The following is a 23,948-nucleotide window of genomic DNA, read 5'->3' as shown; positions in this document are numbered from 1 at the left end:
CATCCAAAAGCAACAGGATGCATATTCTTCTTAAGTCCACATGGAACATTCTCCAGAATAGACCACATACTAGGCCACAAAAAGAGCCTCAGTAAATTCAAAAAGGTTGAAATCCTACCAACCAACTTTTCAGACCACAAAGGTATAAAACTAGAAATAAATTGTACAAAGAAAGCAAAAAGGCCCACAAACACATGGAGGGTTAACAGCATGCTCCTAAATAATCAATGGATCAACATCCAAATTAAAATGGAGATCCAGCAATATATGGAAACAAATGACAACAACAACACAAAGCCCCAACTTCTGTGGGATGCAGTGAAAGCAGTCTTAAGAGGAAAGTATATAGCAATCCAGGCATATTTAAAGATGGAACAACAAACCCAAATGAATAATTTAATGTCATAATTATCTACATTGGAAAAAGAAGAACAAATGAGGCCTAAAGTCTGCAGAAGGAGGGACATACTAAATATCAGAGAAGATATAATAAAAATGAGAATAATAAAACAATTGAAGAAATCAATGAAACCAAGAGCTGGTTCTTCGAGAAAATAAACAAAATAGATAAGCCTCTAGCCAGACTTATTAAGAGAAAAAGAGAATCAACACACATCAACAAAATCAGAAATGAGAAAGGAAAAATCATGATGGATCCCACAGAAATACAGAGAATTATTAGAGGATACTATGAAAACCTATATGCTAACAAACTGGAAAACCTAGAAGAAATGGACAACTTCCTAGAAAAATACAGCCTTCCAAGACTGACCAAAGAAGAAACAGAAAATTTAAACAAACCAACTACCAGCAAAGAAATTGAAGTGGTAATCAAAAAACTACCCAAGAACAAAACCCCTGGGCCAGACGGATTTACCTCAGAATTTTATCAGACCTACAGAGAAGACACAATACCTATTCTGCTTAAAGTTTTCCCAAAAATAGAAGAGGAGGGAATACTCCCAAACTTATTCTATGAAGCCAACATCACTCTAATACCAAAACCAGGCAAAGACCCCACCAAAAAAGAAAATTACAGACCAATATCCCTGATGAATGTATATGCAAAAATCCTCAACAGAATATTAGCAGACTGAATTCAAAAATATATCAAAATCATGATACACTGTGACCAAGTGGGATTCATCCCAGGGATGCAAGGATGGTACAACATTCAAAAATCCATCAACATCATCCACCACATAATCAATAAGAAGCACAAAAACCACATGATCATCTCCATAGATGCTGAAAAAGCATTTGACAAAATTCAACACCCATTCATGATAAAAACTCTCAGCAAAATGGGAACAGAGGGCAAGTACCTCAACATAATAAAGGCCATATATGATAAACCCACAGCCAGCATTATACTGAGCAGCAAGAAGCTGAAAGCTTTTCCTCACAGATTGGGAACAAGACAGGGATGCCCACTCTCCCCACTGTTATTCAACATAGTACTGGAGGTCCTAGCCACGGCAATCAGACAAAACAAAGAAATACAAAGAATCCAAACTGGTAGAGAAGAAGTCAAACTGTCACTATTTGCAGATGACATGATATTGTATGTAAAAATCCCTAAAGACTCCACTCTAAAACTACTAAAACTAATGTCTGAATTTGGCAAAGTTGCAGGCTACAGAATTAATACACAGAAATCTGTGGCTTTCCTATACACTAACAATGAACTAACAGAAAGGGAAATTAGGAAAACAATTCCATTCACAATTGCATCAAAAAGAATAAAATACCTGGGAATAAACCTAGCCAAGGAAGTGAGAGACCTATACCCTGAAAAGTCCAAGACACTCTTAAGACAAATTAAAGAGGACACTAACAAATGGAAACTCATCCCATGCTCTTGGCTAGGAAGAATTAATATCGTCAAAATGGCCATCCTGCCCAAAACAATATACAGATTTGATGCAGTCCCTATCAAATTACCAACAAACCAAATATTCAACAAACCAGAACAAATAGTTCAAAAAGTCATAAGGAAACACCAAAGACCCTGAATAGCCAAAGCAGTCCTGAGAAGGACAAATAAAGTGGCAGGAATCTCACTCCCCAACTTCAAGCTTTACTACAAAGCTACAGCAATCAAGACAATTTGGTAGTGGCACAAGAATAGAGCCACAGACCAGTGGAACAGAATAGAGACTCCAGACATTAACCCAAACATATATGGTCATTTAGTATATGATACAGGAGCCATGGATATACAATGGGGAAATGAGAGCCTCTTCAACAGAGGGTGCTGGCAAAAATGCACAGCTAATATAAGAGAATGAAACTGGATCACTGTTTAACCCCATACACAAAAGTAAATTCAAAATGGATCAAAGAACTGAATGTAAGTCATAAAACCATAAAACTCTTAGAAAAATACATAGGCAAAAATCTCTTGGACATAAACATGAGTGAATTCTTCATGAACATATCTCCCCAGGTAAGGGAAACAAAGGCAAAAATGAACACATGGGACTATATCAAGCTGAAAAGCTTCTGTACAGCAAAGGACACCATCAATAGAACAAAAAGGCATCCTACAGTATGGGAGAATATATTCATAAATGACAGATCGAATAAAATGTTGACATCCAAAATATAGAAAGAACTCACACATCTTAAGAAACAAAAATCAAATAATCCAATTAAGAAATGGGTAGATTAGCTGAAAAGGCAGTTCTCCAAAGAGGAAATTCAGATGGCCAACAGACACATGAAAAGATGCTCCACATTGGTAGTTATCAGAGAAATACAAATTAAAACCACAATGAGATATCACCTCACACCAGTAAGGATCACCACCATCCAAAAGACAAAAACAGCAAATGTTGGTGAGGTTGTAGAGAAAGGGGAACCCTCCTACACTGCTGGTGGGAATGTCAATTAGTTCAACCATTTTGGAAAGCAATATGGAGGTTCCTCAAAAGCTCAAAATGGAAATACCATTTGACCCAGGAATTTCACTTCTAGGAATTTACCCTAAGAATGCATCAGCCCAGTTTGAGAAAGACAGATGCACCCCTATGTTTATCACAGCACTATTTACAATAGTCAAGAAATGGAAGCAACCTATGTGTCCATCGGTAGATGAGTGGGTAAATAAGATGTGGTACATATACACAATGTAATATTATTCAGCCATAAGAAGAAAACAAATCCTACCATTTGCAACAACATGGATGGAGCTAGAGGGTATTATGCTCAGTGAAATAAGCCAGGTGGAGAAAGACAAGTACCAAATGATTTCACTCATCTGTGGAGCATAAGAACAAAGAAAAACTGAAGGGACAAAACAGCAGCGGAATCACAGAACCCAAGAATGGACTAACAGTTACCAAAGGGAAAGGGACTGGAGAGGACGGGTGGGAAGGGAGGGATAATGGCGGGGAAAAATAAAGGGGGCACTATGATTAGCATGTATAATGTGTGGTGGGGACATGGGGAGGGCTGTGCAACATAGAGAAGACAAGTAGTTATTTTACAGCATCTTACTAGGCTGATGGACAGTGACTGTACTGGGATTTTTGGGGTGACTTGATGAAGGGGGGAGCCTAGTAAACATAATGTTCTTCATGTAATTGTAGATTAATTATACCAAAAAAACCCACAAAAAACGTAAAAACAAAAATAACCATAGCATAGACAGAAATGAGAAAGTAAGCCCCCACCACTCAGAGTCAGTCTTGTTTTGTAGACTGTGGCTTTCTGGTCTGCTATTAATTCAGAGAGAAATATCCCAGCATATTACTGCTCTTTTTCTATATTCTTAACATTTCCCAATATCAGTCAATACCCCCATAGAGTGTTTTTAAGGTCAGATAGTATTTTATACTATGCACATATCACAAGTTAACTTGTTGACTGAAATCCACACAGCCACTAAGAGAGTTTATCCAGAGGCCATGACCAGGATGACAGTGGATCAGGGAGCTCTGATCAGACTGCTCCATGCCTCTTGGTATGAAGATGGTTTATGTGCAGTTTACAACATAGAAAAACTTATTAATTAGCACATCAAACAATGTGCCAAGCATACATTTGGTTTAGTGTCTTAAAGAGGACCGACTGTGCATTCTGGTGCTGTCTTTGTGTGAGAGTTGGCAAGGGTCAGGGTCGGTGATTTTCTCCTGAAGAGCCCTGTCTCAGCTGTGGGGGCCTGACCCATCTGTCTCTGTCTTCTTCGGTCTTTAAGACCTTTCCCTTCTTGGTCGCTGAGGAGGGGCTGTGGCCGCTTTGCTGACACAGGAGAGAATGGATGCAGGAGGTCTTCACAGATCAGTCAGAGTTGTGGTGGCTTGACTCAGGGCCTCTGCAGCTTGCAAAGCTTTTCTTTCCTATGGGACGGACCACTGTGGACCACCATAACATTTCATTTTTATTTCCCAAACTGGTGCCCAGTTGTTGAATGCTTAGGTGACAGCTGATGTGAAATGTGCTAGAATGTTCATCCTTGGACATGAGCATGCACTGTCTCCCCTATGATATCAGAATGCTGAACACTGGATGGGCCCTGTTTGAGGAGCCCTTTCTGTTGTACATTTAGTAGTGTGGATTTCCCACGGCGCAAATGATATTCCCAGTTTGCTTTTCATCAACAGTGGTTTCCTTCTGGCTGATCCTAGTAAGAAGAGGGGCAACAGAACATGCATCTAGAGAACAAAGATGGTGGGCTGGCCTCTGGCGTGCTGGAGATGGAGCTCCATCAGACGTCTGTTCCTACATGTGCGGGCCTGGGACGGCCAGAGCTGGGGGGGCCTGCCACTTGCAACCACAGGCCGCATCAGGGGGTCAGCAGGGCAGACCCCACAGACACCTGCCCCGGTGGGGCAGCCAGGCAGAGCTGCTGGGCTCCCCCGGACCACGGTTGGAGCTCATTCCTCACAGAGCAGAGGTGAGTTTAAAATAGTTTTATCTTATAAATGTGGAATTCACAAATGCTGGATGTGTATGAGTCCAGTTCCCCTACATTTTTTTGTGGGAAAAATTTCCAGATAATATACAAGAATCTTTCCAGGATTAGATCACTTTCCTGGCCTGTTTGAATGAACATCCTTTCTAAAATGTGGCTAATGTAACTCCAAAAGATAATAAAATAGAAAAGAGTTTTCAGCACGAAGACTAAGCATTTACTATATTATTTAAAAGATTAATAGTATTATGTGATTTTAAAAGCATATATATATATGTCTATATATATATGTGCTTTTTTCCTATATATTTCCCTGTATATTCTTTATTCCCATAAATAAATCAAGTAAATCAATTGAACATTGTTTTTTGTGTCAGAAAAATCTAGATTTACATAAAAAAGAAAAACTTTTGATAAATCCTTAAATATTTACCAATGTAAGAACAATAGATATAAAACCTATGAGTAAGAGCCTATGGCATGCCCATGTTGGGACATACTTGGTCATCCTGAATATCTGGGTGTCCTTGTCCCCACAGGCAATAAGTCCTGCTCTGGGCAGATGCTTAGCCAGAACCCTGACCTATTCAGCCTAATGGTCTATTGTTGAAAAATAGAAAGCATCACAGAAATAAATACAAGTGTGGTGTTTGGCGCCACCATCTGCCATGATCTTAATCCTCTCCCCTTCTCCAGGGTAACGCCTATTCCTCTCATCATCATGCTTCATACTTTCACTGCTTGTCTATGTATTGCTAAATAGTATATGCTGTTGTTTTGCAAATGATGACATTTTGAGTTGCTCTTTTTGTCCAATAGGCTTTTGAGATTTATCAATGTGGATGCCTATAAGCTCTTGTTAAGTCATTTGGACTGCTTACACAAAATGTCAGAATTTGCTACAATTTATATATCTTCTCCTGAGGGTGGCTATTCAGTTCCCAGTATTTTGCAACTAACTGCTCACAACAAAGTCCTATAGGTTTTCTAGGGTGTAAGCGGAGGGTTCTCTGGAGTATTCTCTGCCTGAGAATGGAACTGTCAGTCCCTAAAGTGTGTGCACCTTGGGATCCCCTAGGTGCTCCCAGGTTCATGATGCAGCAGGCTGCCCTGCCACTGGCGGGGGAGGGTTTCTGTACCACCACGACCTTTGGGGCTGGGGAGCTTTAACCTGAGAGGAGACGATGCGCACAACACGCTTTGTCACGTCTGTCTGCATCTGTGTCGCCTGGCTGACAGGAAAGCAGACCTCCTCTCCACACGCTTGACAGACATTTGCATTCGTTTTTTGTAGAGTGCCACCTCATACGTTTTGCTCATTTTTCTAATGAGTTGTTTATATATTTTTTTGCTATGTTGCAGTTAAAAACCCCTGCATATTAGGCCTTTTTGGCCTCTGTTGCAGGGTCTTCTCCCAGCCAGAAGCTCATCTTTTCTTTATATTTATGGTTTTCTTTTTAAAGTAGAAGTGTTTAATATGTTCGGGTTTATAAATCCTTGGTCTTATGGTTTTATATTCTCTTTCTTGGGGGATATAATTCTTAAGAACTCCATTTCTTTTCTTATTTCATAAAATTTTTCTATTTTCTAAAAGTTTTAAACTTTCTGTTTTTTAGATTTAGCTCTTTAACCTACCTGGATTTACATTTAAATCTCTTTTCCTTCCCTTCCTCCTTCTTCTTGCCTTAAAACAAACAAACAAACAACAAAAAACACTACAGGTTTTGATAACAATTGTAGGTCTGAAATGCATGAGTATTTAAGGCCACTTTGGAAGGTGGGGTGACGTCAAACCTGGTTCATCAACTGTCTCTTGCTGCAGTAATGGTGCCAGACGGGCACACACACTGCACCAGGTAGACGGGGGATCTCGTGGTCCCGCCCTGCCATGTGGGCCGTGCCTGTAGGGCTGGGATGACAGCTGCCGATGCATGGGTCCCAGGGGGCCACCTGCCCCTGGTCATTGTGCGGGCCCGTCACACAGTGGGGGAAGCCGGTCATCAGCCTGTGCCAACCCCCATCGGCTAACATCGCACCAGCAGTCCCAGGGCGAGAGTGGGCCTCGTGCTCTGAGGGCTACCAGATAGAATATAGGATGCAATTGTGAATTTCAGATAAAAACAATATTTTGGGAAATATTTATTCTAAGAGTTATTTGGGGTTTATTTGGCTCCAAATTTACCTGGGCGCTCTGTAGTTTTATTTGCTGCATCCTACCACCCGTTGCTCAGGATCTGCACCTCCCAGGGAACCCGGGCTCCTGTTGGCCAGGTGGGGGCCACCTGACCAGATCCGGCTCTGCGCCTGCGAGGGCAGGACGCTGACACAAGCGGGGGGCACCGGTGGGGTGCCCTCCTGGAGCCTGCGGGGTGTGTGCTCCGGGCTCCCTAGAGCTTGAGGACTCCGCACTGGCTGCAGCTGGCGGTGAGAGCTGGAGGAGGCACCTGCATGCACCGCTGGGCCGGGCGTTGGGTCGGTCCCAGGCAGAATGTGGAGGCGATGAAAGGCTAATGAGCTTCTAATTTCCAGAAAAGAGCTTTGCAGTGAGATGAGAGCCTGGACAACTAGGAAAATGGATGTTTTTCAAATTCTTTGACCTTCAGTGAAGGCGACCTGGGATGCCCACTGTGGGTGTCATAATCAGGAGGGCCTGACCCTGGGAACCTTATTCCCAGCAGAGTAGAAGGTGGAGTCGGAGGGGTGCTGGGGCTCAGGAGGTCAGTCGGGGTGCACTAGCAGCTGCCTTAGAGCGGGAGGAAACTTGGAGGGTGGTAGTGGTGAAAGGCCTGCGCGGCACATTGTGAAGACAGAGCCCAGAAGTTTCCTCCTTGTCCAAAGGGGCAAGGGAAGTAGGTAGAGGCCCTGGGGAGCCAGCCTGGGGATTTCCTCGGCAGGGCAGAGGGCTGCACCTCGGGGTGCTGGGGCAATCTGTGGTCTTTGTGGGGGCAGCTGACTGGTCTGCGAGGAGATGAGGACCCAGGGCCTGCAGAGGGGAGTGCTCCTGGCCACACCTCCTGCTGCTGATCTTCTAACAAAAGAGGGAGGAATGGCCACCAGGCACCCTGTGTGGGTAGCTCATAGCAGACTGGGAGATTAGCCACGGCCCTTGACTGGGCCTGCTGCAGTGTGGGCCCTTAGGAGAAGGACCAGCTCCATCTGCGAGTGTGCAGGGCATGCTGATGTCCCCACAGGTGCCCTGAGGTCAGCCCAGGAAAGGCAGTGCTCCTCCCTGGGCATACATGGGCTGGTGGTGGCTGGTGGCTAAAGGTTATTTGAGGGTTTCATTATATTTTGCACTTCTAGTTTAATGTAAATAAGTGGAAAATGAAAAACCAAGTGCTCATATGGATGAAAAGCTCTTTTAAAGATAGTGTAGGTGAGGCAACATGGAAGTCATTTGATATGCAAAAAACAACCAACTCTTTTTTTGGCCTTAGTGAATTATTCACTATTGCAGGTTTTTTTGCAAAGAGGATGAGCAAAACTAAAGTGCTAGCCTAGTTCTAAAACACTTAAGATGCTATAAATAGATTGCTTAATATTGTGTTGAAGAGGTAATGTAGGATTTCATAATATTTTTTAACTCTGAGAAAACAGTCCCCTTCAAGTTGTTAATTTTGAGCAACAGAGAAGCAGGCAGATTTGTAGTTTGTGTTCGTCTTAGTCCTTCAACTGCCAGGAAGCCTAGGGGCAGTTTGTCAGATCAGTTACATCACTAGTGTACAAACTGGTATGTAAGTGTTTTCTTAAAACTATTAAAATCTTTGTGAAACAGGCAGAATATAGTTACAGGAAGCTGGAAGAGTGTATCTGTTGCCTTGTAACAAAGTAGTCCAAAATTTAGCATCTTAAAATAACACACATTTATTTGCTCACAGTTTTGTCGGTCAGAAATCTGAGCATGCCTTGTGGATTTCCTGCTCAGGGTCCTTGCACAGGCAGAGAGCCAGTGGTGCAGCATCTCAAGGTTCACATGGGTGGGGTCTGCTTCCAAATTCATTTGTATGATTGTCATCCGGCCTCAGTTCCTCCTGGGCTCCCAGAGGGCCTAAGTTCCTTGCCAGGTAGCCCATTTCACCTGGGCAAAAAGGAGAAACAGCCTTTTGTAACTGAAGAACAGAAGTGACATCCTGTCACTCCTGCTGTATTCTGTTTGTTATCAGGAGTCACTAGGCTGGGCTCACAGTGAGGGGGATGGTATTGCACAAGAGCATTAGCACTGGGAGGTGAGTCTCTGGGTGCCACGTAGGATGACGCCTGCCACAAAGATGGAGCGAGGTGGAGGGAAGAATTGTAAAAAACTTTGAGGTGGACCAACAAGACGGCTGGTGTCTTCTATATAAAACTAAGTGAGACTCTAGCCGAACTTTTTAAGAGAAAAAGAGAATCAACACACATCAATAGAATCAGAAATGAAAAAAAAATAAATATCATGACGGACCCCACAGAAATACAAAGAGTTATTAGAGAATACTATGAAAACCTATATGCTAACAAGCTGGAAAACCTAGAAGAAATGGAAAACTTCCTGGAAAAATACAACCTTCCAAGACTGACCAAGGAAGAAACACAAAATTAAAACAAACCAATAACCAGCAAAGAAATTGAAGCAGTAATCAAAAAACTACCCAAGAACAAAACCCTCAGGCCAAATTGATTTACCCGTGGAATTTTATCATAAACGAAATAATACCCATTCTCCTTAAAGTTTTCCAAAAATTAGAAGAGGAGGGAATACTCCCAAACTCATTCTATGAAGCCAAAATCACCCTAATACCAAAGCCAGGCAAAGACCCAACCAAAAAAGAAAACTACAGACCAATATCCCTGATGAACGTAGATGCAAAAATCCTCAACAAAATATTAGCAAACCGAATTCAAAAATACATCAAGAGGATCATACACCACGACCAAGTGGGATTCATTCCAGGGATGCAAGAATGGTACAACATTCGAAAATCCATCAACATCATCTGCCACATCAACAAAAAGGACAAAAACCACATGAAAAAGCATTTGACAAAATTCAACATTCACTCATGATAAAAACTCTCAACAAAATGCTGTAGAGGTCAAGTGCCTCAACATAATAAAGGCCATATATCATAAACCCACAGCCAACATCATACTGAACAGTGAGAAGATGAAAGCTTTTCCTCAGAGATTGGGAACAAGACAGGGATGCCCACTCTCCCCACTGTTATTTAACATAGTACTGGAGGTCCTAGCAATGGCAATTAGACAAAACAAAGAAATACAAGCAATCCAGATTGGTAAAGAAGAAGTCAAACTGTCTCTATTTGCAGATGACATGATACTGTACATAAAAAACCCTAAAGACTCCACTCAGAAACTACTAGAACTGATAGTGGAATACAGCAAAGTTGCAGGATACAAAATTAACACAAAGAAATCTGTGGCTTTCCTATACACTAACAATGAACCAATAGAAAGAGAAATCAGGAAAAAAATTCCATTCACAATTGCATCAAAAAGAATTAAAAACCTAGGAATAAACCTAATCAAAGAAGTGAAAGACCTATACCCTGAAAACTATAAGACACTCTTAAGAGAAATTAAAGAGGACACTAACAAATGGAAACTCATCCCATGCTCTTGGCTTGGAGAAATTAATATAGTCAAAATGGCCATCCTGCCTAAAGCAATATACAGATTTGATGCAATCCCTATCAAATTACCAACAACATTCTTCAACGAACTGAAACAAATAGTTCAAAAATTCATAAGGAAACACCAAAGACCCTGAATAGCCAAAGCAATCCTGAGAAAGAAGAATAAAGTGGGGGGGATCTCACTCCCCAACTTCAAGCTCTACTACAAAGCCATAGTAATCAAGACAATTTGGTTCTGGCACAAGAACAGAGCCACAGACCAGCGGAACAGATTAGAGACTCAAGACATTAACCCTAACATATATGGTCAATTAATATATGATAAAGGAGCCCTGAACATACAGTGGGGAAATGACAGTCTCTTCAACAGATGATGCTGGCAAAACTGGACAGCTACACGAAAGAGAATGAAACTGGATCACTGTCTAACCCCATACACAAAAGTAAATTCAAAATAGATCAAAGACCTGAATGTAAGTCATGAAACCATAAAACTCTTAGAAAAAACATAGGCAAAAATCTCTTGGACATAAACATTAACGACTTCTTCATGAACATATCTCCCCAGGCAAGGGAAACAAAAGCAAAAATGAACAAGTGTGACTATATCAAGCTGAAAAGCTTCTGTACAGCAAAGGACACCGTCAATAGAACAAAAAGGCACCCTATAGTATAGGAGAATATATTCGTAAATGATAGATCCCATATAGGCTTGACATCCAAAATATATAAAGAGCTCATGTACCTCAAGAAACAAAAAGCAAATAATCCAATTAAAAAATGAGAAGAGTAGCTGAACAGACAGTTATCCAAAGAAGAAATTCAGATGGCCAACGGACACATGAAAAGATGCTCCACATCGCTAGTTATCAGAGAAATGCAAATTAAAAACCACAATGAGATATCACCTCACACCAGTCAGGATCACCACCATCCAAAAGACAAACAACAAGAAATGTTGGCGAGGTTGTGGAGAAAGGGGAACCCTCCTACACTGCTGGTGGGAATGTAAAGTAGTTCAACCATTGTGGAAAGCAGTATGGAGGTTCCTCAAAAGCTCAAAATAGAAATACCATTTGACCCAGGAATTCCACTTTTAGGAATTTACCCTAAGAATGCAACAGCCCAGTTTGAAAAAGACAGATACACTCATATGTTTATTGCAGCACTATTTACAGTAGCCAAGATATGGAAGCAATGTAAGGGTCCATCAGTACATGAATGGATAAAGAAGATGTGGTACATATACACAATGGAATATTATTCAGCCATAAGAAGAAAACAAATCCTACCATTTGCAACAACATGGATGGAGCTAGAGGGTATTATGGTCAGATGAAATAAACCAGGTGGAGGAAGACAAATACCAAATGATTTCACTCATCTGTGGAGTATAAGAACAAAGAAAAACTGTAGGAACAATACAGCAGCAGAATCACAGAACCCAAGAATGTACTAACAGTTACCAAAGGAAAAGGGACCGGGGAGGATGGGAGGGAAGGGAGGGATAAGGGTGGGGAAAAAGAAAGAGGGTATTATGATTAGCATGTATAATGTGGCGGGGGAAAGGGGAGGGCTTTGCAACACAGAGAAGACAAGTAATGATTCTACATCTTACTAGACTGATGGACAGTGACTGTAATGGGGTTTGTGGGGGGGACTTGGTTTAGGGGGGACCCTAGTAAACATAATGTTCTTCATGTAATTGTAGATTAATGATAACAACAATAACAAAAAAAACCAAAAAAAACTGAGTGATGTCTTGGGCCCTTTCAGGTTATCTGTCTTTGCATTGCTTACAACTGATCAGAGACTGAAGAGAATGCAAATGATTCGTGTCTCTGACATAACATTTAAATGTGTCTGGTGGAATGCAGCTTTGTACCCATTTTTTAGTTCAATTCGTCATTCTTAATGGTCCGTATATGATGATTTCTTTTCTTATTGTTTTCCTCTATTTAATATGTTAAATAAAATGTTTGGTATCTGTTCATTTTATATCTAAGAGTCATCATTTTACCATCTTTTAACAATGACCCTATAACAGACAGAATAACGAACAAAGCAATCCAAGGCTAGCGGACTTCATTCCAGGGTGCCCGGCCCTTGTCCCCGGGGCCCTGGGCCTCCTCCTGCAGTCCTCCTGGACACTCCTCAGGGCTGCTTTTCACCGGCCCAGCCAGGGACTTCTACCCTTTTTCTCCCTAAGGCCTCCAAGTAAGAGGAATACCTGTTCTGTACATTTGTAATGACACAGAACAAGCTAAATTGCTGAGTTAAAAAAGATTTTTTTTGTTAAATTTGCTAGTTTTCTTCATATGTAAAGTAAACAGGGTTTTTGGCATAGGAAATATAGTCATTGATATTGTAATAACTTTATTGACAGGTGGTAACTACACTTATTGTGGTCAGAAATTCATAATGTATAATTGTTAGATTACTGTTGTATACCTGACACCAATATAATATTACATATCAACTATACTTCAATAAAAAATAAAGTAAGCAGGGTTTCACACAGCCTCCCCCATCCCCATCTCTTCATTTTCTTTCTCATTCTCTTGCCTAATTAAATATACCATGGCTTTAAATCTCAATCTCAGACAATTTTGAATCAATGCCCCTTTTTGTCTTAAAATAGCACCCAAGAACTAACAGATACACTTAAACATAGTTGGCTGTAAGAGAGAGATGGGAATTACTGTCACCTGTGGAAAATGTAATTTATTTTTCTAATTGTTTCCACAAATCAGGAATTAGGTGACCTTAAAATATACTATTTCAAAATTAGCTAATTACCTGTAAGTTTTCTATCTAGCAGTAGTGTATCTGATGGCAAGTTGGAAGGGGGAAGCAAATTTGAGAGAATATAATTAAGATAAATTATTGAAAGATTTTACATCTGTCATGAATTGGTTATTATTACCAAACCAAAGTAAATAGATTGATGAAAATTTGGAAATTGAAGGAAAAAAGTGCTCCTAACACAACTATAATCATCTACTGGTGCTTATCTGTGTTCCCTTCAGGATTTCTCCTGTGTGTGAAAGATGTTTTCATATATTTGTGCTCATAGTATAGGTCTCATTTTATAGTTCTTTTTAAGTAATAATATGTTCTAACATTATCAGTATTGCTGCATATTGATCAAAGCTATCATTTTATATACAGACTTTTAAATTTATTTTTAATAATTGAGCTACAATGAACATATAACAGTTTCAAGTGTGCAATATGATTCAATAGTTGCCTATGTGGGTAAATGGTCACTGCAATAATCGTAGTTAACATGTCATATAACATAATATTTTATTTATTTATTTATTTATTTATTTATTTATTTTGAGAGGGCATCTCTCATATTTATTGATCAAATGGTTGTTAACAACAATAAAATTCTGTATAGGGGACTCAATGCACAATCATTAATCAACCCCAAACCTAATTCTCAACAGTCTCCAATCTTCTGAAGCATAGCGAACAAGTTCTTACATGGTGAACAAGTTCTTAGATAGTGAATAAGTTCTTACATGGCGAACAGTGCAAGGGCAGTCATCACAGAAACTTTCGGTTTTGATCATGCATCATGAACTATAAACAATCAAGTCAGATATGATTATTTGTTTGATTTTTATATTTGATTTATATGTGAATCCACATTTCTCCTTTATTATTATTATTATTATTATTATTATTATTATTATTATTTTAATAAAATGCTGAAGTGGTAGGTAGATGCAAGATGTAGGTAAAAAACATAATTTAGTGCTGTAAGAGGGCAAATGTAGATGATCAGGTCTGTGCCTATAGACTAAGTATTAATCCACGCTAGACAAGGGCAAAAAAACACCCATGGATGCAGAAGATTTCTCCCAAAACAGGGGAGGTGAGGTTCTAAGCCTCACTTCTGGTGATCCCCAATTTCTCACCTGATGGCCCCCCTGCGACTGTGCCTGTCTTAGGTTGTTCTTCCCTTGAGGAATCTTACCCGTCTCTGGCTAACCAGCCATCTTCTGGGGCCATACAGGGAAATGTTAAGTTGTTAAGTGAGAGAGAAGCAATATTCTTTGAAAAGGTTAGCTTTTTACCTCTTTGCAGATTTATGCCCTGTGGCTTCTATGCCCAGCATTTGTCTTGAGGTATCTTTACCACTTGGAAGAATTATGATACCCAGTAATTTTCGATATGAGGCACGAATTCTACTAAAGGGTTGTACTTAGGAAGGAAGAAGAAAAGCTATAGAAGTAGCAGACGGAAGAAAACATAGGAAGATTGATTATTTCTTTGACATATCTTCCTATAGAGTAACATAAGCATGTATAGGTTTTGACAAACTACTAATTAAATTGTGTACACACATTAACAGAATAGGGATACAGCTACATAACAAAAGCAGACCTACAATTACCAACTATATCCAGTGAAACCAAGAAAACCAGTTAGGTACCCTAGGCATTTGTGAAAACTTATCAATGATATGATGGATATTGTGTAACTGAATTTGAATAGTTTGAGAGAAATAAGATAAATTAAAACAACACATTCCTGGGAACTGTTCACATCCCATATGTTCTTTTAACAGTAGATAGTCTATAGTTGCACGATTTTGGAGCACTGCAACTTGCACTTCTCCTAATTCTTGGTTGAGTTTTGACAGTATAGTTCCAGTGAAACTTGTTGTTTTACTGTATGCACAGGCCAGCTTAGATATCTCCTTCTTTATTCCAATGGCAAGTCCAGGAACTGGTGGGATGAATGCAGCTACAACTGCAACAGCGCCAGGATCTTTGTTGAAGTTTTTTGATGATCATCTTCTGGAATGACTCTTCCAGAGGATGTTGATGTTGGAAGTTCTTCTTCATATCATATCTTAATTCATTTTCTGGGTATCCAAATTAGGCTTTGATCTGCTGTATAAACACAAAGAAACCCTTTGCCCACAGTTTGATATGACCTTTATACCATTGTGAAGAACCTATTGGAGATCACCACACAGGAACTGCTTTTTTTTTTAAGAGAAAGGAATATTATCAGAAAAATATACTTCCATAGCTGATCATCTGATACCCTTTAAAAGATCAAAATAAAGGGTATGTAAAGCATGCATTAATCTTTAATTTGCAGTTAGTTTTATCCTATTGGGGAGTAATCCTCCTTTTCTTTCTTTTTTTTGGTTTTGTTATCATTAATCTATAATTACATGAAGAATATTATGTTTACTAGGCCCTCCCCTACACCAAGTCCCCCCCCACAAACCCCATTCCATTACAGTCACTATCCATCAGCATAGCAAAATGTTGTAGAATCACTACTTGTCTTCTCTGTGTTGCCCAGCCCTCCCCTTCCTCCCACCCCCCACATTATGCATGCTAATCATAATATCCCCTTTCTTCTCCCCCCCCCTTATCCCTCCCTACCCATCCATCCTCCTCAGTCCCTTTCCATTTGGTACCTGTTAGTCCATTCTTGGGTTCTGTGATTCTGCTGCTGTTTTGTTCCTTCCATTTTTTTCTTTGTTCTTATACTCCACAGATGAGTGAAATCATTTGGTATTTGTCTTTCTCCACTTGGCTTATTTCACTGAGCATAATACCCTCTAGCTCCATCCATGTTGTTGCTAATGGCAGGATTTGTTTTCTTCTTATGGCTGAATAATATTCCATTGTGTATATGTATCACATCTTCTTTATCCATTCATCTACTGATGGACACTTAGGTTGCTTCCAATTCTTGGCTATTGTAAATAGTGCTGCGATAAACATGGGGTGCATCTGTCTTTTTCAAACTGGAGTGCTGCATTCTTAGGGTAAATTCCTAGGAGTGGAATTCCTGGGTGAAATGCTAAGTCTATTTTGAGCATTTTGAGGAACCTCCATACTGCTTTCCACAATGGTTGAACTACTTTACATTCCCACCAGCAGTGTAGGAGGGTTCCCCTTTCTCCACAACCTCACCAACATTTCTTGTTGTTTGTCTTTTGGATGGTGGTGATCCTTACTGGTGTGAGGTGATATCTCATTGTGGTTTTAATTGGTATTTCTCTGATAACTAGCGATGTGGAGCATCTTTTCATGTGTCTGTTGGCCATCTGAATTTCTTTTTTGGAGAACTGTTCAGTTCCTCTGCCCATATTTTAATTAGATTATTTGTTTTTTGTTTGTTGAGGTGGGTGAGCTCTTTATATATTTTGGATGTCAAGCCTTTATCAGATCTATCATTTACAAATATATTCTCCCATACTGTAGGGTACCTTTTTGTTCTATTGATGGTGTCTTTTGCTGTACATAAGCTTTTCAGCTTGATATATTCACACTTGTTCATTTTTTATTTTGTTTTCCTTGCCTGGAGAGATATGTTCAAGAGGAGGTCACTCATGTTTATGTCTAAGAGATTTTTGCCTATGTTTTTTTCTAAGAGTTTTATGGTTTCATGACTTACATTCAGGTCTTTGATCTATTTTGAATTTACTTTTGTGTATGGGGTTAGAATATGGTCCAGTTTCATTCTCTTACATGTAGCTGTCCAATTTTGTAGCACCATCTGTTGAAGAGACTGTCATTTCCCCATTGTATGTCCATGGCTCCTTTATCAAATATTAATTGACCATATATGTTTGGGTTAATGTCTGGAGTCTCTAATCTGTTCCACTGGTCTGTGGCTCTATTCTTGTGTCATTACCAAATTGTCTAGATTACTATGGCTTTGTATTAGAGCTTGAAGTTGGGGAGTGAGATCCCCCCCACTTTATTCTTCTTTTTCCGGATTGCTTTGGCTATTCAGGGTCTTTGGTGTTTCCTTATGAATTTTTGAACTATTTGTTCCAGTTCATTGAAGAATGTTGCTGGTAATTTGATAGGGATTGCATCAAATCTGTATATTGCTTTAGGCAGGATGGCCATTTTGACAATATTAATTCTTCCTAGCCAAGAGCATAGGATGAGTATCCATTTGTTAGTGTCACCTTTAATTTCTCTTAAGAGTGTCTTCTAGTTTTCAGGGTATAGGTCTTTCACTTCTTTGGTTAGGTATATTCCTAGGTATTTTATTCTTTTTGATGCAGTTGTGAATGGAGTTGTTTTCCTGATTTCTCTTTCTATTGGTTCATTGTCAGTGTATAGGAAAGCCACAGATTTCTTTGTGTTAATTTTGTATCCTGCAATTTTGCTGTATTCCGATATCAGTACTAGTATTTTTGGAGTGGAGTCTTAAGGTATTTTATGTACAATATCATGTCATCTGCAAATAGTGACAGTTTGACTTCTTCTTTACCAATCTGGATTCCTTGTATTTCTTTGCTTTGTCTAACTGCTGTTGCTGGGACCTCCAGTACTAAGTTAAATAACAGTGGGGAGAGTGGTCATCCCTGTCTTGTTCGCAATCTGTGAGGAAAAGCTTTCAGCTTCTCACTATTCAGTATGATGTTGGCTGTGGGTTTATGATATATGGCCTTTATTATGTTGAGGCACTTGCCCTCTACAGCATTTTGTTGAGAGTTTTTATCATGAATGGATGTTGAATTTTGTCAAATCCTTTTTCAGCATCTATGGAGATGATCATGTGGTTTTTGTCCTTTTTGTTGATGTGGTGGATGATGTTGATGGATTTTTGAATGTTGTACCATCCTTGCGTCCCTGGGATGAATCCCACTTAGTCGTGGTGTATGATCCTTTTGATATATTTTTGAATTCGGTTTGCTAATATTTTATTGAGTATTTTTTTTTGAGAGGGCATCTCTCATATTATGGTCAAATGGTTGTTAACAACAATAAAATTCAGTATAGGGGGGTCAATGCTCAATGTACAATCATTAATCCATCTCAAGCCTAATTCTCGTCAGTATCCAATCTTCTGAAGCATAACAAACAAGTTCTTACATGGTGAACGAATTCTTACATAGTGAATAAATTCTTACATGGTGAACAGTACAAGGGCATTCATCACAGAAACTTTCGGTTTTGATCACTCATTATGACCTATAAACAATCAGGTCAAATATGAATATTCGTTTGATTTTTGTACTTGATTTATATGTTGATCCCACATTTCTCCCTTTATTATTATTATTATTTTTATCTTGAATAAAATGCTGAAGTGGTAGGTAGATGCAAGATAAAGGTAGAAAACATAGTTTAGTGCTGTAAGAAGGCAAATGTAGATGATCAGATGATCAGGTGTGTGCCTATGGACTAAGTATTAATCCAGGCTAGACAAGGGCAGCAAGACATCCACGGATGCAGAAGATTTCTCTCAAAGCAGGGGGGGTGAGGTTCTGAGCCTCACCTCTGTTGATCCCCAAATTCTCACCTGATGGCCCCCCTGCAACTGTGCCTGTCTTAGGTTGTTCCTCCCTTGAGGAATCTTACCCATCTCTGGCTAACCAGTCATCTTCCGGGGCCATACAGGGAAATGTAAAGTTGGTAAGTGAGAGAGAAGCCATATTTGAAAAGGTTAGCTTTTTACTTCTTTGCAGATTTATGCCCTGTGGCTTCTATGCCCAGCACTTGTCTCGAGGTATCTTTACCACCTGGAGGAATTATGATACTCGGTAAATTCGATATGAGGCACGAATTCTATTTAAGGGTTGTAATCAGGAAGAAAGAAGAAAAGCTACAGATGTAGCATATGGAAGGAAACATGGGAGGATTGATTATTTCTTTGACATATCTTCTTGTAGAGTACCTTAAGTATGTATAGGTTTTAAACTACTAACTAATTTGCACACACATATTAACATAATAGGAATACAGTGACATAAACAAAGCAAATCTATAATTACCAGCCATCTCCAGTGAAGCCAAGAAAACCATTTAGGCACCCTAGGCATTTGTGAAAATTTGTCTATGATATGATGGATATTGTCCAACTGTACTTGAACAGTCTGAGAGAAATCAGACAAATTAAAGCAGCCCATTTCTGGGATCTGTTCACATCCCATATATTCTTTTAACCATAGATAGTCTATAGTCATAAGATTTTGGAGTGCTACACCTTGCACCCCTCCCAACTCCTAGTTGAGTTCCAACAGTACAGATCCGGTCAAATTCGTTGTCTCACTGTATGCACATTCCAGCCTAGACATCTCCCTCCTCATTCCAATGGCAAGTCCAGGAGACGGTGGGCTGGATGCAGCCACAACCGCAGCATCGTCCGGATACCTGTGGAGGCTTTTTGATGATCATCCCCCGGCACAAGTCCTCCAGAGAGTGCTGATGCCGGAAGCTCCTCCTCATATCGTATCTTAGTTCATTTTCTGGGTATCCAAGCTAGGCCTTGATCTTCTGCATAGAAACAAACAGACCCTTTGCCCACACTTTGACATGCCCTCTATACCACTGTGCAGAACTCATTGGAGGTCAGCACACAGTAACTGCTTTTTTTTTTATTAAGAGAAAGGAATATTATCAGAAAAGAGTACCTCCATAGCTGAACATCTGACACCCTTTAAGTGATCAACATTAAGGATATTTAAAGCATGCGTTGATCTTTGATTTACCAATAGTTTTATCCTATCAAGGAGTAATCCCCCTTTTCTTTCTTTCTTTCTTTCTTTCTTTCTTTCTTTCTTTCTTTCTTTCTTTCTTTCTTTCTTTCTTTCTTTCTTTCTTTCTTTCTTTCTTTCTTTCTTTCTTTCTTTCTTTCTTTCTTTTTTTTTTTTAATTTTTAATCTATACTTACATGAAGAATACTATGTTTACTATGCTCTCCCCTATATCAGGTCCCCCCTAACAACCACATTATGGTTACTGTCCATCAGCTCAGCAAAATGTTGTAGAGTCACCACTTGTCCTCTCTGTGTTGTGCAGACCACCCTCCCCTTTCTCCCTCCCCCCTATGCATGCTAATCTTAATACCCCCCTTCTTCTTCCCCCCCCTTATCCCTCCCTGCCCACCCATCCTCCCCAGTTCCTTTCCCTTTGGTACCTGTTAGTCCATTTTTGGGTTCTGTAATTCCGCTGCTGTTTTGTTCCTTCAGTTTTTCCTTTGTTCCTATACTCCTCAGATGAGTGAAATCATTTGGTATTTCTCTTTCTCCGCTTGGCTTATTTCACTGAGCATAATACTCTCCAGCTCCATCCATGTTGCTGCAAATGGTTGGATTTTTCCACTTCTTATGGCTGAGTAGTATTCCATTGTGTATATGTACCACATTTTCTTTATCCATTCATCTACCGATGGACATTTAGGTTGCTTCCAATTCTTGGCTATTGTAAATAGTGCTGCGATAAACATAGGGGTGCATTTGTCTTTCTCAAACTTGATTGCTGCGTTCTTAGGGTAAATTCCTAGGAGTGGAATTCCTGGGTCAAATGGTAGGTCTGTTTTGAGCATTTTGATGAACCTCCATACTGCTTTCCACAATGGTTGAACTAATTTACATTCCCACCAGCAGTGAAGGAGGGTTCCCCTTTCTCCACAGCCTCGCCAACATTTGTTGTTGTTTGTCTTTTGGATGGCAGCTATCCTTACTGGTGTGAGGTGATACCTCATTGTAGTTTTAATTTGCATTTCTCTGATAATTAGCGATGTGGAGCATCTTTTCATGTGTCTGTTGGCCATCTGTATTTCTTTTTTAGAGAACTGTCTGTTCAGTTCCTCCGCCCATTTTTTAATTGGGTTATTTGTTTTTTGTTTGTTGAGGTGTGTGAGCTCTTTATATATTCTGGACGTCAAGCCTTTATCAGATGTGTCATTTTCAAATATATTCTCCCATACTGTAGGGTTCCTTTTTGTTCTATTGATGGTGTCTTTCGCTGTACAGAAGCTTTTCAGCTTAATGTAGTCCCACTTGCTCATTTTTGCTGTTGTTTTCCTTGCCCGGGGAGATATGTTCAAGAAGAGGTCACTCATGTTTATGTCTAAGAGGTTTTTGCCTATGTTTTTTTCCAAGAGTTTAATGGTTTCATGACTTACATTTAGGTCTTTGATCCATTTTGAGTTTACCTTTGTATATGGGGTTAGACAATGGTCAAGTTTCATTCTCCTACATGTAGCTGTCCAGTTTTGCCAGCACCATCTGTTGAAGAGACTGTCATTTTGCCATTGTATGTCCATGGCTCCTTTATCAAATATTAATTGACCATATATGTTTGGGTTAATGTCTGGAGTCTCTAATCTGTTCCACTGGTCTGTGGCTCTGTTCTTGTGCCAGTACCACATTGTCTAGATTACTATGGCTTTGTAGTAGAGATTGAAGTTGGGGAGTGAGATCCCCCTACTTTATTCTTCTTTTTCAGGATTGCTTTGGCTATTCGGGGTCTTTGGTGTTTCCATATGAATTTTTGAATTATTTGTTCCAATTCATTGAAGAATGTTGCTGGTAATTTGAGAGGGATTGCATCAAATCTGTATATTGCTTTGGGCAGGATGGCCATTTTGACGATATTAATTCTTCCTAGCCATGAGCATGGGATGAGTTTCCATTTATTAGTGTCCCCTTTAATTTCTCTTAAGAGTGACTTGTAGTTTTCAGAGTATAAGTCTTTCACTTCTTTGGTTAGGTTTATTCCTAGGTATTTTATTCTTTTTGATGCAATGGTGAATGGAATTGTTTTCCTGATTTCTCTTTCTATTGATTCATTGTTAGTGTATAGGAAAGCTACAGATTTCTGTGTGTTAATTTTGTATCCTGCAACTTTGCTGTATTCCGATATCAGTTCTAGTAGTTTTGGAGTGGAGTCTTTAGGGTTTTTTATGTACAGTATCATATCATCTGCAAATAGTGACAGTTTAACTTCTTCTTTACCAATCTGGATTCCTTGTATTTCTTTGTTTTGTGTGATTGCCGTGGCTAGGACCTCCAGTACTATGTTAAATAACAGTGGGGAGAGTGGGCATCCCTGTCTGGTTCCCGATCTCAGAGGAAATGCTTTCAGCTTCTCGCTGTTCAGTATAATGCTGGCTGTGGGTTTATCATATATGGCCTTTATTATGTTGAGGTACTTGCCCTCTATTCCCATTTTGCTGAGAGTTTTTATCATGAATGGATGTTGAATTTTGTCAAATGCTTTTTCAGCATCTATGGAGATGATCATGTGGTTTTTGTCTTTCTTTTTGTTGATGTGGTGGATGATGTTGATGGATTTTCGAATGTTGTACCATCCTTGCATCCCTGGGATGAATCCCACTTGGTCATGGTGTATGATCCTTTTGATATACTGTTGAATTCTGTTTGCTAATATTTTATTGAGTATTTTTGCATCTACATTCATCAGGGATATTGGTCTGTAATTTTCTTTTTTGGTGGGGTCTTTGCCTGGTTTTGGTATTATGGTTGTGTTGGCTTCATAGAATGAGTTTGGGAGTATTCCCTCTTCTTCTATTTTTTGGAACACTTTAAGGAGAATGGGTATTATGTCTTCTCTGTGTGTCTGATAAAATTCCGAGGTAAATCCGTCCAGCCCCGGGGTTTCGTTCTTGGGTATTTTTTTGATTACCATTTCAATTTCTTTGCTCGTAATTGGTTTGTTTAACTTTTGTGTTTCTTCCTTGGTCAGTCTTGGAAGGTTGTATTTTTCTAGGAAGTTGTCCATTTCTTCTAGGTTTTCCAGCTTGTTGGCATATAGGTTTTCATAGTAGTCTTTAATAATTCTTTGTATTTCTGTGGAGTCTGTCATGATTTTTCGATTCTCATTTCTGATTATGTTGATTTGTGTTGATTCTCTTTTTCTCTTAATAAGTTGGGCTACAGGTTTATCTATTTTGTTTATTTTCTCAAAGAACCAGCTCTTGGTTTCATTGATTTTTGCTATTGTTTTATTCTTCTCAATTTTGTTTATTTCTTCTCTGATCTTTATTATGTCCCTCCTTCTGCTGACTTTAGGCCTCATTTGTTCTTCATTTACCAGTTTTGATAATTGTGATGTTAGACTATTCATTTGGGATTGTTCTTCCTTCTTCAAGTGTGCCTGGATTGCTATATACTTTCCTCTTAAGACTGCTTTTGCTGCGTCCCACAGAAGTTGTGGCTTAGTGTTGTTGTTGTCATTTGTTTCTATATATTCCTTGATCTCTATTTTGATTTGTTCATTGATCCATTGATTATTTAGTAGCATGTTGTTAAGCCTCCATGTGTTTGTGAGCCTTTTTGTTTTCTTTGTAGAATTTATTTCTACTTTTGTACCTTTGTGGTCTGGAAAATTGGTTGGTAGAATTTCAATATTTTGGAGTTTACTGAGGCTCCTTTTTTGAGCTAGTATGTGGTCTATTCTGGAGAATGTTCCATGTGCACTTGAGAAGAATGTATATCCTGTTGCTTTTGGATGTAGAGTTCTATAGATGTCTATTAGGTCCATCTGTTCTAGGGTGTTGTTCAGTGCCTCTGTGTCCTTACTTATTTTCTGCCCAGTGGATCTATCCTTCGGGGTGAGTGGCATGTTGAAGTCTCCTACAATGAATGC

General features: G+C 39.5%; 1 protein-coding gene across 6 annotated transcripts in view; it reads left to right on the top strand.

Moving 5' to 3' along the window:
* OCA2 (OCA2 melanosomal transmembrane protein) overlaps positions 1-23,948 on the top strand; it is a 385,751-nt gene that overhangs the window by 12,429 nt on the left and 349,374 nt on the right. For all 6 annotated transcript variants that reach the window (XM_037016526.2, XM_073227087.1, XM_073227082.1 and 3 more), the window contains exon 2: positions 4,608-4,900. In XM_037016526.2, the coding sequence (XP_036872421.1) occupies positions 4,653-4,900 (248 nt within the window). In that variant the 5' untranslated portion in view covers positions 4,608-4,652. The remainder of the gene's footprint in view (positions 1-4,607; positions 4,901-23,948) is intronic.

The sequence above is a fragment of the Manis javanica genome, chromosome 18 (genome assembly GCF_040802235.1).
Source record: "Manis javanica isolate MJ-LG chromosome 18, MJ_LKY, whole genome shotgun sequence".
Taxonomy (NCBI): domain Eukaryota; kingdom Metazoa; phylum Chordata; class Mammalia; order Pholidota; family Manidae; genus Manis; species Manis javanica.
Note: the sequence above shows the minus strand (reverse complement) of the source record. Positions and strands in the feature narration are given on the sequence as shown.